The 16,751-nt window shown below is 43.9% G+C and overlaps 1 protein-coding gene across 3 annotated transcripts in view; it reads right to left on the bottom strand.

The window, feature by feature from the left end:
- Positions 1-16,751, bottom strand: part of CEP72 (centrosomal protein 72) — a 28,631-nt gene that overhangs the window by 10,302 nt on the left and 1,578 nt on the right. For all 3 annotated transcript variants that reach the window (XM_083473212.1, XM_083473211.1, XM_083473210.1), the window contains exons 2-11: positions 16,375-16,502; positions 14,691-14,883; positions 11,145-11,259; positions 8,386-8,564; positions 7,454-7,557; positions 6,489-6,540; positions 5,611-5,820; positions 4,461-4,525; positions 2,252-2,381; positions 1,214-1,413 (exon numbers count right to left, since the gene is read on the bottom strand). In XM_083473212.1, the coding sequence (XP_083329338.1) occupies positions 1,214-1,413; positions 2,252-2,381; positions 4,461-4,525; positions 5,611-5,820; positions 6,489-6,540; positions 7,454-7,557; positions 8,386-8,564; positions 11,145-11,259; positions 14,691-14,883; positions 16,375-16,502 (1,376 nt within the window). The remainder of the gene's footprint in view (positions 1-1,213; positions 1,414-2,251; positions 2,382-4,460; positions 4,526-5,610; positions 5,821-6,488; positions 6,541-7,453; positions 7,558-8,385; positions 8,565-11,144; positions 11,260-14,690; positions 14,884-16,374; positions 16,503-16,751) is intronic.

Genomic DNA, 16,751 nt, shown 5'->3' on the forward strand with positions numbered 1-16,751 from the left:
TGATTGTTGGGAGTTTGACAGCTGCATCTTGCCATCCCAGATTAGAACACTGTTTATATGTATGTACATAGAATCATAGAATCATAGAGTTGGAATAGACCACAAGGGCCATTGAGTCCAACCCCCTGCCAAGCAGGAAACACCATCAGAGCACTCCTGACATATGGTTGTCAAGCCTCTGCTTCAAGACCTCCAAAGTAGGAGACTCCACCACACTCCTTGGCAGCAAATTCCACTGTCGAACAGCTCTTACTGTCAGGAAGTTCTTCCTAATGTTTAGGTGGAATCTTCTTTCTTGTAGTTTGGATCCATTGCTCCGTGTCCGCTTCTCTGGAGCAGCAGAAAACAACCTTTCTCCCTCCTCTATGTGACATCCTTTTATATATTTGAACATGGCTATCATATCACCCCTTAACCTTCTCTTCTCCAGGCTAAACATGCCCAGCTCCCTTAGCCGTTCCTCATAAGACATCGTTTCCAGGCCTTTGACCATTTTGGTTGCCCTCCTCTGGACACGTTCCAGTTTGTCAGTGTCCTTCTTGAATTGTGGTGCCCAGAACTGGACACAGTACTCCAGGTGAGGTCTGACCAGAGCAGAATACAGTGGCACTATTACTTCCCTTGATCTAGATGCTATGCTCCTATTGATGCAGCCCAGAATTGCATTGGCTTTTTTAGCTGCCGCGTCACACTGTTGGCTCATGTCAAGTTTGTGGTCAACCAAGACTCCTAGATCCTTTTCACATGTACTGCTCTCAAGCCAGGTGTCCCCCATCTTGTATTTGTGCCTCTCATTTTTTTTGCCCAAGTGCAATACTTTACATTTCTCCCTGTTAAAATTCATCTTGTTTGCTTTTGCCCAGTTCTCTAATCTGTCAAGGTCGTTTTGAAGTGTGATCCTGTCCTCTGGGGTGTTAGCCACCCCTCCCAGTTTGGTGTCATCTGCAAATTTGATCAGGATGCCCTTGAGTCCATCATCCAAGTCGTTGATAAAAATGTTGAATAAGACCGGGCCCAAGACAGAACCCTGTGGCACCCCACTAGTTACTCTTCTCCAGGATGAAGAGGAACCATTGATGAGCACCCTTTGGGTTCGGTCAGTCAGCCAGTTACAAATCCACTGAGTGGTAGCATAGTCAAGACCGCATTTTACCAGCTTCTATATACATACCTATATGCACAGGGGAATCGCGGAATACTGCATTCTACTTACCCTGTCTTTCTTAGCACTATTCAAGTCTGATGCCAAACTACTGATCTTGGCATTGAACTGCTCTTCTTGCTCAGAGATACGCTTTTGCAAAGCCTGTCTCTCTAACCGAAGGTTATTCAGCTCTTGGTGTTCTGCAGGAGGTCTCTGTTGATCTGTGGGTGTGGATTTCTGAATTGCAGACAAAACAGTTTCTGCCTGAGCTAGGAATTAAAGGAGATTTTTCTAAGTTCATATTTAGTGACCAGGTTTTTTTTGGGGGGGGGAGCGGGGGTGTAATTTCCTTCAAACTACCTGCTCAGTCTTTACAAATTCACTGTTCCAGTAGAGCAGCATGGCTTTTACTTGCAAGTAACCTCAGCAAAATTGATCCTAACAGAGCTGCTTTACTATGAGAGCAGAAGGCAATGTCCGATGGACACGCCTTTGTATTTTTGAGTTCACAAAGAAATTCTGCTGCAGGAAAATTTGTTATTTGCTCCTGTGACCCATGGCCCTTTTATAGCATCACTACTGAGCCACTCAACCCCTGGTTCTCCAGGCCCCAGTTCAAACAGAAGCCCCTTTTCAAATTCCTTATGCTGAGCCAAGTACCTTCGAGTCTAATCCTATCTATTGAGACATGGGGTCACATTGCAAAACACAGTGTTGATCACATGAGACCTCTTCAGAGCATTTTCTTCCTGTGATTATTTCCAGGCAGAGAGACTAGGCGTTGGGATCCCCCACTCCCTCCCTTGCCCCATTGTGCTTCATAGCATGAAGAAACCGAGGTAACCAATGCCAGTTTGGGAAAATGCCTTCCCCCAGGTGCTGAAGAGGCCAAAAACACGTGAGGAAAAATAAAAGCCCACCTCTCATTTCCCCACTGGGATTATTTCTGCCAGGTGAAAAGCAGTGCACATCTGTCAAACCTGTTGCCAGGGTTGGAGAAATCAATGGGGGAAACCGATCTATCGTTACCTGCAAGTCACCTTGCAGGAGGAAGGAGCCCAATTATCACGGAGAAACACACATCCCTAACAAATGACTCGTACTTACATAAAAAAGTTTGGTTGCAATGAAGCGATTTGCAACCATTCCAGTGTTTATCAACCAAGTCTAGAAGACATTCAAGTCCTGTTTCATACAGCACTTCATCCGCCAGCTGAACTGCTCCTTGAGGTTTGCACTTAAAAAAATATAAAAAATTTTACTTTAATGTTTACATGGTTTTTAAAAGAATTCTTACTGCTTTTAAGTGCTTTTAATTGTTTTAAATACGCTTTTGTTTTATTTTTAATAGTGCTATTTTACTACTTGGTGTTTGCTACCCTGGGCAGGATAGATTAACAGGCACTGCACACAGAAAAATGTTGTGAGCTCCCCAATCACTATTGTGCAGGATCTAGACACAGCTTAAAACGAGGAGCTGCATGCAGCCTGCGGCCTGGCTCAGTGAGCAAGCCTGTGCTTTCCCATTAGCCCTGCAAAATGAACAAAGTAATGTATTTTCACCTTATCCATAATGCTCTGGAGTTGAGACCTGCCTGGATTGCTGATATGCACATGTGCTCAAATTCGCATATCTAGTCCCCAGCACTCACCTTTGTCGGATCAGTGCACAGGGCTCTTTACCGGAAGTAAATGGCATATAGACTAGCTTATTAGTCAAACAGCTAAAATCCAAAGGGTTGCTTAGCACTCTGCTGCCCCCGCTCACTCCTCTGGTAGTGATCAGATGCATATGGTTGCCATGTTTAGAAGTGATATTTTCAAGCTCATGGGCAGAAGAATAAAGATAAATCTATTCTCTGGCCATAAAGCTCTTAATCAACTAAACTGTTAGTCCTAGGTTATATGCAAAGGAAGGAACATACAAAGCTGCTAGTAGATCAGAACGCTGGGTTAGAAATGGAACAAGGAAAAGGAAGAAGGATGGAACAAATGGAAATGGAACCAAACACACCATGATGCAAGGAGGCAGGTGTGCAGCAGGCGGAAAGTGCAAACTCAGATTTGAATCTTTGCTAGCAGAAAAAGCAAGAGGCAGGTTAACTCAGCTAACAGGGTTCAAGCATTGGAGGAGCATGGTCCCTAAATCGGAAAAAGAGGGAAGCAACTATTTTAGGGAATATGACAAATGGATCAAGAAGACAATTGGGAAAAGATTCTCTTGGCACCTTTTTCAGGCAATTTTCTTGCCCCATTATTAATCCATGTTCATAGAAAATAGTTAAGTTGCCAAGTCAGCTATGGCAAGAAGAACTGCAACCAGCCAATGAGTCACAGAAGGTTTATGAAAACCTCTTACAGATTACAAATTACTAATAATGTATGACTGGCTAGTAAACATTTTGTGGGTTACTGACTTATGTAAGAAGGCATTGCTATCCTTGACAGGTTGCCTTTGAAGATGATGAGCTCTTGACTGGCTCACCAATGCACATAAATCTATTGGTGCACTCATGCCTATCAAATAATCCTGAAGCAGTGAAGAAAACAAGGAGGGGATTTTTCTGAAACATTTCAGGAGAATTTCAGGAGAAACTTTTCAGGAGAATTACAAACCAGGAATGAAAACTTAAGGTACGTTGTCTATGCCAAACTTTTTTAAAAAGGGGAAATTACTGAGCTGTGTGCCTGAGTCATGGGGAACCACTTAGAGCCACTCTCACAAAGACGGGAGTGATCTAACAGGGATATAACACATCAAACAGTATTGAAGATATCCTAGACTCAAGTTGTTAAAGGCTTTGCAAATTAATACATTAACTTTGTAGTTGGCCCAGTAGCACATGGGCAGCATGTGTAAACTGTTAAACACTGGAATTATGTGCTGGGAGATAAACATCATTTCCATATGAATACACAGATAGCTACCAGAAAAAAGGGGGATGGAATTACTTCACTAATGAAAAGGAGATGAATATGCACAGATTTCAGAAAGGAATTGGGATGCTATTATGGAGGAGTCAGTTACCAGGATAAGGAAATAGAAGGGAAACTTAGTGCCTCTTTAAATGAAGTACTAACTTTCATTCAAAACACACACACCAGGAAATGGAATGCTGATAGGGGGGGGGGGGACTTAGCCAAGCCATGCTAGTATCCGTGATCAGGTGCAAACACATATCCTTAGGAATCTTCAGTGTACCCGTTTTGTTATAACTGATCCACTAGAGAAGTTGGCTTGATCTCAAACTGACACATTTTTGACATTATCACCATTCTTTAGGTCTTTGCTCTTTAGCCTTTCACGTTCAGGTACCTTCTGGTCATGTCTCGTTGTTGTCTTCTGAGAAGTAACTACTATTTCATTGGCTTCTGGTGGGGCTACAAATGGAAAAAGTATTTGAACATAATGGTTTCAGTCTAGGTGAAAAAACACTAAACCATGAAATAGCAGAATTCTTAATAATAAAAAGCATTTATATTCCTCCCCTGTGAGGTCGGCTAGGCTGAGAGGCAGTGACTGGCATCATAGCTGAGTGAAGATATGGACTCTTGTACCCCAGGTGCTAGCCTGACACTCTAACCAGAACACTGCACTGGCTCCCAGCAACTTTCATAACAATAAGGTAATCTCAGTATAAGCGAACTATATTCCTTTTCCAGTTGTGTACATTATGTCACGTGCAGGAGTTACATCTGCTGCTCTGTGGGTCAATGGAAACCGTTCTCATAACAAATGCCGGATGTTTCAATATGTAGGTTCTCATAGGCCCAGTTCACACATAATACTAAGCCAGAACACAGGTCAGTACCAATTAGCAAATTCATGGGCTCCTGGACAGGTGATCATGTCTACTCTGTTCCTACCTGGCCATTTGCTGCTGCCCTGTGCTGAATTAAGTCATAGTTTGGCTCGTGGCTTAGCTCTCCCAAGAGAAACTGTGAGATACAGATAAGCTCATTTTCTCTGCAGAGAAATAGCTTCAACTGAAGCTGAATAAATGAAGTACATAAATAACTAGTGAAATACTGGGCTAATCCACATGGTGGCACTCTTATCATAAAGATGGTTAGGAATTAGCACATATGTTTGAGGCACAGAGTCCCAGATCTAAGACAATCCCTCTGTTTCAGAAAGACAACTGCCACAGCCAACAATCTTTGCTGAAAACAGCAGCCAGACACCTAGCTCCCACATTCCTCTTCATACAATCTAGCAGAACTGATCCCTGTCCCATATCCCTGAGTTTCCCTGGCCATGCTCCACATCATTACCTGCCTCTTGTGGGGGTAGGGAGTGGAGAGTCATGGACACTGACTGAGACACCAAAACGCAGGTTAAGTTCGACAAGACAGGGCTGGGAGGGTGAGGGAGGTAGATGCATGGCTGCTGCTGCTGCTTTCAGTGGCAGCTGTATATTTAGATGTACAGCAAGGCCACAGAAACACTAAAAACACAATTTTACCTGGATGGGGTGTGAAAATAGCATGGCTTGTGATCTTTTCATATGCTTCAGCCTCATTGTGGAACTTCAAATTAGGGTCTGTCTTGGGCAGTTCTTGTGATTTAGCTCCTAAGAATGAAACTCTAACGCCGATTTTCTTTTTCTTGTGTCCTTGACCAAGGGCACTGTGAGAAACTTGTAGAGTTGGTGAAGTAGGCAAGCTTCTATATTCTGGAGGGGGAAACCCAAATTATTGCAACATACTGACATGAAAGGAGACTAAGGACCAGTTTACTTCGATCAGCAGAATCACAGAGCAAGGCTGGTCCAGGACTAAACCACTTTAATCGGCAGGTGACAGAGCTTGCTGACAGAAACTTCCTTGAACATTTAAAGTTTTATTTCCCTGCCAAACAATATATTCAGCTTAACCATTCAGGCGCAGTGCACAGTTTAGGCCACAGTCCAACCGAGATAGTGTGTTTTAGGCCATTTATTCCCAAAGTATTGAAGTGTGAAGGCTGCAGTACAATGCCAAAGAGTTCAGTCCCACTGAAGTCAGTGAGATTTACTTCCAAATAGTTATGCACAGCACTGCGATGTCACTCTCCATGTTGGATTCTGACCATTAACTGTAAAAAGGTACAAATCTAAAGCCAAGTTGCAGTGCAATTAAGTGATACGTGTTCGCCTGTATGCTGGAGGAGTGTTCCATATAAAAACACAAAAGTGAGGATTATAATGGTATTTGTTTTAGCCACTTCACTTCTGTTGCTTGTCAGTAAATCCTATCTATCAGCATGCAAAGTGACAGCTGGAACCCTGTGCAACAGATGCCTATGGTATTAATGACCAAACTCTGCCATTTAATTAGCACAATAACATTTGTTATAACATACCTTTATTCGTTTCTGAGGCTTTCAGCATATTTCTATTTTGTAACTGAGCAGCCTAGAAGGAAAAAGAAAAAGAAAAAGAGGACTCTTCTACAATTAGGATCTCTGGACTCAGCTATACAGCTGCAAATAAAACATTTTAGGTGCAATATACAATGTGACACTAGATGGCGATGGTGAGCCTTATGGAAAGTTCAATGAATTTTAAATACACTTTAAAAGGCATTTTCAGAACAGTTTTTATATGTCTGTAGATTCCACCTCTGTAGCACAACCGACACCTGACAAAAGCAGAGCTTAAGTCTGAACCCACCAACCGAATGGCAGTCCTGTTTGGATCTTCCTTTGCGGTATGGCTTGGCATCCGCTGCAGTAATTTGGAGCCCATGTTGCTGTCCTGTTGGCTTTGGGGCTTTTTGAAAGGGGGGAGCTGTTCCTTTCTCCAGCGCTTGTCCCCAGTTCACACCAACTTCTGTTTTGAAGCCTGGGGACTTCCTGGCCTTACAGCTCCCCATCACTCAACTTGCTGCTCTTTAATGCTATAATGCTCTGTTTTGTACCCGGCCCCTATGGAGACTCCCACCGTCTCACACCTCCTCTTTCAAGCTCTTCCTGGGTGGTTTGTAGCCAGGCAAACAGCAGTAAACCGCCAGGTCTCCTGCTGAGGTTCCTACCCCTCTAGGAATCCCTTGTGAGTCCTGCAGTCCCTTGTGCATGCGTCAATGGGAAAAATAATTTGGGATGGGGAGGGCAAAACAGAGAAGCAGATACAACATTTAAAAGCTTTTGTAACAAAGCTAAACAGCTGGGTTTTTAAGAGCTCCATCTAGACCATGCTGGCTTTCACACTGGTTATGTTAAAGACAACCAAATCCTGTACGGTTTGCTTTGAGAACCACACACTGAGTTGGAGGCATTCTTGACATGGGAAGAATGTACGGCACGGGATTTTAAATGTTTTTATTTACCTTGGGCAGGTTTTCTTGCTTCCAATTCTGCAACAAGACAAGCCGTGGTGGAGACGCTCCTGGCTTCCGATGTCTCTTAGTATTATCTTCTATTTTGTGAATACCTCAAGAAATAGATTTAAATAGTAAATTAATCTACAGAAACCCATACTATATACCGCAGCCCTATATAGTTTCCATTCCAAGGTCGTCACTTTTACTATAGCTCCGCCTTTGTGAGTTTTCTGCCTTTGTGAGTTTTCTGCTGTCCTTTCTATTTTCTGCGGTGTGTTTCACTCTTTTTGCCTTCCTACTGTTGTTTACTTTTTTAAAAAAGCTTTTTTCTGTCCTTTGTTTTTGGTTCTTGCCTTCTGAACTAGCTGCCTTAAGATAAGGCTCCATCAGCTTGGTTGAAACCTTGAAAAGGGGCCTTTTTAGTAGTGGCCCCATATATTTGGAACACTCATGCAAAGTAGAATATTCCACGCTACATCTGTTTTTAGGCAGACCTTTAAAATCTGGTTTTTAAAATGTGTTTTAAAGTATCTGGTTGGCTACTGCTGAAAACAGGATGCTGAACTAAAAGGACTTTGGCCTGTTCCAGTCAGGCTCTTCTTCCACTCCAAATCCCAACCTTGGCTCAGTGGGGTAAAAATACAAAGGCAGTGGTTGAGTGTTTTGACATGGCAGACTGCAAAAAAAACTTCCATTTATCTCAACGGTATCACAGGATGGTCTAAGGCCCCAAGCCTACATTGTGACATCATCACATCACATCAGAATGGATACTGAAGAGAGGGATTTCTACCAAACAAGTAATAAATTCCCAACTATGAAATAGATCGGTGAGCATTTAAAACTACTATACAACCCAGAAGCCTGGGGTTCCACCCTGACACGAACTAGCCTGTTATTGAAGAAAACATGAGAAAAGTAACAAACAAACCACATACTGTTTAAATCGTGGAATTCAACTTTGGGGTGACTTTCGTTCGATCCAGTTATTCCTGGAGGCTTACTTAAGTCCCATTCACACTTTGTAATGAGGTTCAGGACCGCCTCATCATCTTTATCCATCACCAAGCACTTTTTTGACATGAAGTTAATGTATTCAACTCTTGGATGGGCAGAACTGCAGCAAGAAAATGGCATGCTTTTTTATACCTTGTTTAAGTTTTCATTTGAGAGAAAAATGTACAGTGGTGCCCCGCAAGACGAATGCCTCGCAAGACGGAAAACGCGCTAGACGAAAAAGTTTTCCGTTTTGGAGGTGCTTCGCAAAACATATTTCCTATGGGCTTGCTTCGCAAGATGACAATGCCTTGTGAGTTCCTGCGGGTTTTTCCCCCTCCCCCCCTTTTCTAAGCCGCTAAGCCGCTTATCAGCTGATCTGATAAGCTGATAAGCCGCTAAAAGCCGCTAATAGCGCTAATCCGCTAATCCGTCAATGGGCTTGCTTCGCAAGACAAAAAAAACGCTAGACGAAGAGAATCACAGAACGGATTCTTTTTGTCTTGCGAGGAACCACTGTATCTTAAGAAACAAAACAAGAGCCCTCTTCAGGCACTGCTGCCCTAAATGGGTTGCAGGGATGTTAGCTTAGCCCTGCCCCCCGGGCCCTGCCCCCCGGGCCGTGCATCCAACCTGAGCGAAGCTCTCAAGTGGGGAGCCTTGCGTGCCCATAGAGGCTTCCTGCGTGACTGGGGAGCTTGTGGGGAGCCTCCACAGACAGGCAACTCTCTGATGCAGAAGACCACTCAAAACACCTGAGTAGCCAAGAGGACTTGCACGCCTCCAGGAGAGAGGCTGAAGGTTGGCCTCCCCAGGGCGGCTGTACCAGCGTTGCTTTTTAAAGTGGTGACATCCAAAGGCGGCCATGGAGAGCTCATAATCTAATTCTAATTAACACACTTTTGACAAGGGAAAGTAGGTCAGTTAGCCTGATTAAGGATTAAGACTCAGAAGATCTAACAGAGGTTTTAAGCCTTTCAGAGACTTCCTGTGCCACAGAAAGCAAACATAGTTACAGCTCAAGCTGTAAATGAAGCCCAAGTACTTGGATATTCGGCACGTCTGCATAGCACATCCCTACATTCCTGGCTTTGCCTGAAGGATGAAACAGAAAGGAACCGCATGGCCTGTAATGGCTCGGTGCCAAGGCAACCCTCAAGTATGACTAGATAAGCCAGAACTGTGCCTAACTCTGTCTTCGGCACAGATAAACAAAGAGTGGCGCTGTGGGTTGAACTGAGCCTAGGACTAGCCGATCAGAAGGTCAGCGGTTTGAATCCCTGCGACAGGGTGAGCTCCCGTTGCTCGGTCCCTGCTTCTGCCAACCTAGCAGTTCGAAAGCACGTCAAAGTGAAAGTAGATAAATAGGTACCGCTCCGGCGGGAAGGTAAACGGCATTTCCGTGCGCTGCTCTGGTTCTCCAGAAGCGGCTTAGTCATGCTGGCCACATGACCCGGAAGCTGTATGCCGGCTCCCTCGGCCAATAAAGCGAGATGAGCGCCGCAGCCCCAGAGTCATCCGCAACTGGACCTAATAGTCAGGGATCCCTTTACCTTTACAAGCTGCACATGAATCTTTATTGAACACTGTTTATCAGTTATCATCACATTTTCCACTGGCGCAGGTGACACAGAAAATCTGCACTATTTGTAGATGGTGGGTTTGTCGTCTTAGGTATGCAGACTTGCAGGAAGGAAGCAGGCTGCATCAGTTAAGGTAGTAAAAGCTTGTTCACTCTGCCACACGAATCAAAGCACACTACCCAGAGTGCCAATTACGTTTAGTTTCCACGGGCGGGGGGGGGGCACACATAGACCAGGCTGCTTCTACCCTTTTGAATCTTCATTAGCAGTTCAACGAAAATGCTCAGAAAACCAAAACCAGGCGGCTGATACTGATTTCCCTTTTTGCCAGGTGCTGCTGGCAGAGTCAGGTCAGTTGAAAAGTGGAGCAGTGGTGCATCCTCTATCCTGCCCATAAGCCCCACAGACTGCAAGCCTTCGCCAAACCCCTTCGGCCAGCCTTCCTCCAGTCTGGTCTAAGGAAATTGAGAAATCCCCGCATTCACGTGAAAGTAACTGCTTGTGTCTAAGGCAATTGCCCCACCTTATACCTTCCAGTTGTTCTGGACTACAACTTCCCCACAGATGATTCTCCAGTCCCTTAGAGAAGGGGTTGGGGTACTACACTCAGAAAGGGGAGCCTCAGACACAACCCTGCACATGTATCTCTTTCTGTGCAGGCCTTGGAATCCCAGCCTATTGCTTTTTAAATTCAAACCACTTGGTTTCAAAACTGATAACCTGTAATGCCTACAAAGCCAGTTTGAGGCCCTCTCTCTACAAAAAATTATCCAGGCATGAGCTATTAACACACAGGTAACTTTATGAACATTGCTGAGCCTTTCAGACTCTGGAGATAAAGCACTGAAAGTTGAGGGCCAAGATTCAAGTGAAAAGCTGCATCCAAAGCAGCACAGAGAGTTTCAGTCAGGAGAGGCGCTCAGAGAAGCGCAAGAGCTTCACCACACCATTCTAGTGCTATTCCAGAGGGTCCTCTAACTGGCAGTGGGGCTGGGGCAGCACAGTGACAGGAAGGGGCACACGCAAATTCCTCAGGCAGCCCTTTGGATCCTGTCCCAATTTCCAAATATTTCCACAGTCACATGATTACAGTTGTTGAACCCTTGTTCTGATCCTACCTTTCCGTTTCAGTCCATCTTGTTACCAGTGGAGGCTTCCTGAATCTATAAGCATGATCTGTAGAGAAATGTAAAAGGGATGCTTTTCGCTCACTGTCTCTCACAGGACGATCATCTAAAAAAAAAAAAAAAAAAAAAAACCAAAAGGGAAGAAAATGTATTTATGATGGTCTGCATGCAAGGAGAACATTTGCAAATTCAATACTAGAATATTCCCAAATTTATAAGATGAAAGTTTTTTCTTAAAAACCCCGACACAATTGTGCGCCTTGTGGCAACTGCCCTTGTGTCCCCCCCCACAACAACACCACTGTCTTGAAGGGAGCAGTGAGCGCAGAGGGAGGTGGTTTCTGAGATTCTGCAGGTACAGGGAGAAGACTTCAAGGGCACCTCTGCGCCCACAGGAACCATGTTGGCAACCCAGCTCCAGAGGGCAGAAACTAAACCAATGGGTTCAAATTCAAAGATGAAGGCTTAGTCTATACATTAGGAAGAACTTCCCAATAATATGAACAGACTGCCTTGGAAGGTGGCAGTCTCTGCTTCGTTAAGAGGTTTCCAAACAGAGGCTTGACAGCCACTTATCAGGAATGTAGTAGATTTCCTGCACTGGCAAGAGGCTAACTAGATAACTCTGATGATTCTCTTCCCTCCCCCTCATGCCTGAATCTGGTGCAATCGACTGGATTAAGTTCATGGTGACCCTACATACAACATTTAAAATATGTGCACTGACCTATTTTGAACATTATCTGGGTTTTAATATTTAAGTTTCTTTTTTTACAAACTTTATTGAAGTTTTTAAAAACAATTACCAAGCATAAAGTGTTGCCTTCCAGGACAAAATACATGTACAGGTATTTTATAGTTCTATTCATTTAACTTTTGAAATATTTTCAAGCAGTGAGTCACTATAAGTCACATGTAAAAGCAGAGTATAAAATAATCGAATAATTCAAAGAAACTTTTCCCCAAAACGTGGGGAGAATGGCACAATGAAAAAGAGGGTATTGATTTGCTCCCTCAGTCTGTAAAACTCAGGCGGAAATTGTCAGAACAATATCCTAGTGGCACAGAGACAGACGCCACCAAGAGATGCTTGTCAATTCAGCCCTCTTGAGCCATAGCCCATTCTGGTTAATAATGAAAATAAAGGGTCCAGGGTATCTTTCATAACACTGCGAACCAAGAAGGGGAGGTACTGCAAGTAAGAGAAAGAAATGGGAGACGAATGATTTCTTTTTAATTTTCACACCATAAAGCAGCTCTATGCACCAGGGGCAGTGCATGGGGGGTGCCAGAGGGATGTGGCCCTGGGTGCGGATTTTTGAGGGGGCGTGAAGCAGATGTCTTTATGCAGGTACCCCAAGTGTGGGCCGGCACTCCTCTCCTGGTGTTGGAGGAACCAATGCTCATGGAAAGTAGAACTGGGCTGGGCTGCACTGGGGGCGCCAGCGTGGGGGTGCATGGTTCGGCCTGCCAAGTGCCATGTCAGCTGGGCTCCCCCAAGCAGGGGCAGCCAGGCGGCACAGTGCAAGTCTGTGGGCTACAGTGTGGAGCAGGATCACTGCAATGGGGTCAGAGGTGAGCGCTGCGGTGCTGCAACGGACTCCTTCACCCTCCATGCCCTGTCGCATGAGCACCCCCTTGGCACTCCCAGGCACGTACCAGCGCATGTGCGCCCCAGGCACTGTCAGCTCACTCAAGACCGCAGCTATGCACAGTAACTCAGAGCAGGGCTTTCAGTGCCACTGCTCCAGTTTAGTGCAACAGCATCTACAGGTACCCATGATCTGTAACTCCCAGAAACAATTGAGGACATTTGTTTCACTAGGTAGAAGGGTCTCCAAAACTATCCCTGAGTAAGACTGCCAAGAACTGCATGGGTTTGTGTAAATGTAGGTAAGTATCCTGTCAACAGAAATTAAGCAGGAAACAAAGAAGAAAGCTATTTTCTTATCCAAGTATTTATGTATATAGCTGCCATGTAGAGCAAGGTGTGCATTATGAGGACGTCTAATGAGATCACATTTACAAAAAATATTGAAATGTAACCGTCAAACAGAATAAAGCTCCCTTTCATACCCAAACTACTATGACTGTGACATTGTTCAAATGATTGCTTTATGGTCTTGGTTTGGCTCTTTAATCATTCAGAATCAAGACTCTGTAAACTGAAGTCACCTTTGCCTTCCCATCGAATCTATGATAATCTAACTGTGCTAGCTTTTCCGATTCCAAATGAATGGTAGAACTCACAGGACCTTTGATAGGAGAACCATGATAAATTCTCCTACTGGACCTACTCCCTTTCCCCCCATGTTAATTTATTACATGTTTTTGCCATTGCGCATACACATGCACACTGCAACTAAGAAAGTCAACCTCAAAGTCCTGATTTTTTTATATTGCTCAGAAATTTTTACCTTGCAAGGGAAAAGAAGGCAGGCTCTTTGCCAAGATTCAACAGCCATCAAGGCTGTCTGTTACCACTTGGAGGCTGGATTTCTGCCTCCCAGCCACCTCTCCCTTCTACTTCATGACTGACAGTTCCCAAACCCACCTTCAAGTGAAAAGCAGCTTAAAGGCACTGAAGTATTTGTGGGATGGGAGAAGACAGGACAACAGAGAACAAGAAACAGAACTGGTTCCTTTGAGCAAATGCAAATAATTTGGATACAGTTTGCAAAGCTTCCCTATAAAAAGGCAAGAATACTACAAATGGATTTGGTATAGCTCCTGTTGCTCGGTCCCTGCTCCTGCCAACCCAGCAGTTCAAAAGCATGTCAAAGTGCAAGTAGATAAATAGGTACTGCTCCGGCGGAAAAGTAAACGGCGTTTCCGTGCGCTGCTCTGGTTCTCCAGAAGCGGCTTAATCCTGCTGGCCACATGACCCAGAAGCTGTACTTGGCCAATAAAGTGAGATGAGCGCCGCAACCCCAGAGCCGGCCATGACTGCACCTAATGGTCAGGGGTCCCTTTACCTTTATCTTTAGAATAATAGAGTTGGATAGAGTTGGAAGGCACCCTGCGTACCATCTCATCCAACCTCCTGCAATGCAGGAATATGCAGATGAAACCTGCAACCTTGGCATCATCAGCACCACACTCTTGTCAACTGTCAAGTCTTGTCAACTTGTCAAACTATCTGTCAGTTTTTCAGAAAATGCATACATAGGAAACGAGAAAGAAGGTAAGCAGCAAAAGGGAATTATGGCACTTCGTTTAAACAGAGATTTTGGCCACACAGCAAAACAAAAACAAGAAGAAACAGCTTGGCCACAAAATGTACCCTCAACGAATAGCAGCAAACACCCTTGTTTCCAGATGTGTGCATGTGTATATGTACTTTCAAAAATCTATTTACTGCATTCACATTCTACATTTAGTTGCTTGCCTTAAAAAAGTAACATGAGATGATAAAAAAATATTTCCCATCTTTGGGAATAGCTGGGCAGCCACTGAAGGGAAAAAAATATTCTCATCACTTTTTTCTTTTTTTTTGCAATAGTTACTAACAAAGCTCTGTTGTGTCATCTTACTCACCCAACTGCCTGAGATTTGGGAGCATGTGAATGACAAAAAGACGATAATCAGATTCATTTTTAACAACAGGATTCAGCCGGAAATCCACATCCTTGAGTGCAGTTAAGCTGTGGAGTCGAAATACTTCCGACAACGAGGAAATGTAATTGAAGTAAAGATTGAGTTTTTCTAGGCATGTAACATGTTGAAGGCCCTGTTAAGAAATGGTTAAAAAGCAATTGTATGTTTATTCCCATCTTACAACTCCAGTAAACTGTGCATAAATTAGTATTTCTTGCTTGCAGCCACAGACCATTGCGAACAGTACTAAGCAAGTTAAATAACTGAAGCTAAGATGTAAAAACATGAGCCATTGAGCCACCCAATTTTCATTTAACAAAAGAAAGCATAGCTAAAATAAATCATTCATTGACTTATTTCTGCTTACTAAGATTAGTGAACACTTTTGCAATCTACTGGTACTTTCTTTAAAGCTCAAACTTACCTAACTACAGCAGCAAATAATGCTACCTGATATACTCATATTGATCTAAAAGCAAGTATCACACACTGTCCTGTATTGACCGCATATAAAGGTAAAGGGACCCCTGACTGTTAGGTCCAGTCGCGGACAACTCTGGGGTTGCGCTGCTCATCTCGCTTTACTGGCCAAGGAAGCCGGCGTACAGCTTCCGGGTCATGCAGCCAGCATGACCAAGCCGCCTCTGGTGAACCAGAGCAGTGTACGGAAACGCCGTTTACCTTCCCGCCAGAGCGGTACCTATTTATCTACTTGCACTTTGATGTGCTTTTGAACTGCTAGATTGGCAGGAGCTGGGACCAAACAACAGAGCTCGCCCCGTCACAGGGATTCAAACCGCCGACCTTCTGATTGGCAAGTCCTAGGCTCAGTGGTTTAGACCACAATGCCACCCGCGTCCCATTGACCACATATAGTGGGATGGAAATTTCACTCTGAAAGAGTCATATAATGGATCAAACAATAAATAATGGGCTAAGTACTCTATGCAACCACATCCACAGATATATAATCTATATCCCAAAGAAGCAGTTGCTTAATCTGAATAGGGTACCTTAGATAATTGTTAAGTTATAATGCCCCACTACTTGCCCCTCGACACCCTGCACCAGGTGCCGGACAGCCTTCCTTCATCCCTGGGTGCATCTAGCTCAGTACAGTGGTACCTCGGGTTACAGATGCTTCAGGTTACATACGCTTCAGGTTACAGACTCCGCTAACCCAGAAATAGTACCTCGGGTTAAGAACTTTGCTTCAGGATGAGAACAGAAATCGTGCTCTGGCGGTGCGGCGGCAGCAGGAGGCCCCATGAGCTAAAGTGGTGCTTCAGGTTAAGAACAGTTTCAGTTTAAGAACGGACCTCCGGAACGAATTAAGTACTTAACCCGGGCTACCACTGTATTGTCTAATCTGAATGGCAGTGGCATGTTTTATAACCTATGCTGGACCACTGAAATATGGTACTTTCCTTCTCAAGGGATTTAGATATTGTGGGTGAGCTTTTATCTTTTTATAGACTGTTTATAGTTGTATACCACAACAGGGTAAAATAACCAATCCTATGCAAACTGGGTGAACCATGTCTGAAATGTTAATTCGCTTACAAAACTGTTTAATTCAATAGATCTACAATGTAAAACATACAAAGCCCCAAATATGCCTTACCTCCAAGGTAGTCAATGCATTGCGTGAAAGGTCAAGTGATTTTAGATGAATAAAATTTTCCAATGAGTTTCCTAAATGACTAATCTTTTCATGGTAAGTTCCAGGAAGAGACAATGACCGGACATCAGCTAGAATGAGAAAAATATTGAGAGTTTAATATTTCATTGTGGTGGCACTTAAGATAAGGAACAACGTATTTCATGATAATAGCGTGGATCAAAGTGTTTAGAATAAGTGTCCATCAAGGAAGAAAAAGAGAATAGGAAGGAAGCGGGGTGGCGGAAACCAGACTTGCACTGCACTGACAAAATATTAAATGTAGCCTACATTTCAGACTGCAACTGAAGGTGGGTCCCAAGTCCTAAAAGGCTAAAAAC

Source organism: Podarcis liolepis (genome assembly GCF_965112155.1).
Source record: "Podarcis liolepis genome assembly, chromosome: 13".
Lineage (NCBI taxonomy): Eukaryota > Metazoa > Chordata > Lepidosauria > Squamata > Lacertidae > Podarcis > Podarcis liolepis.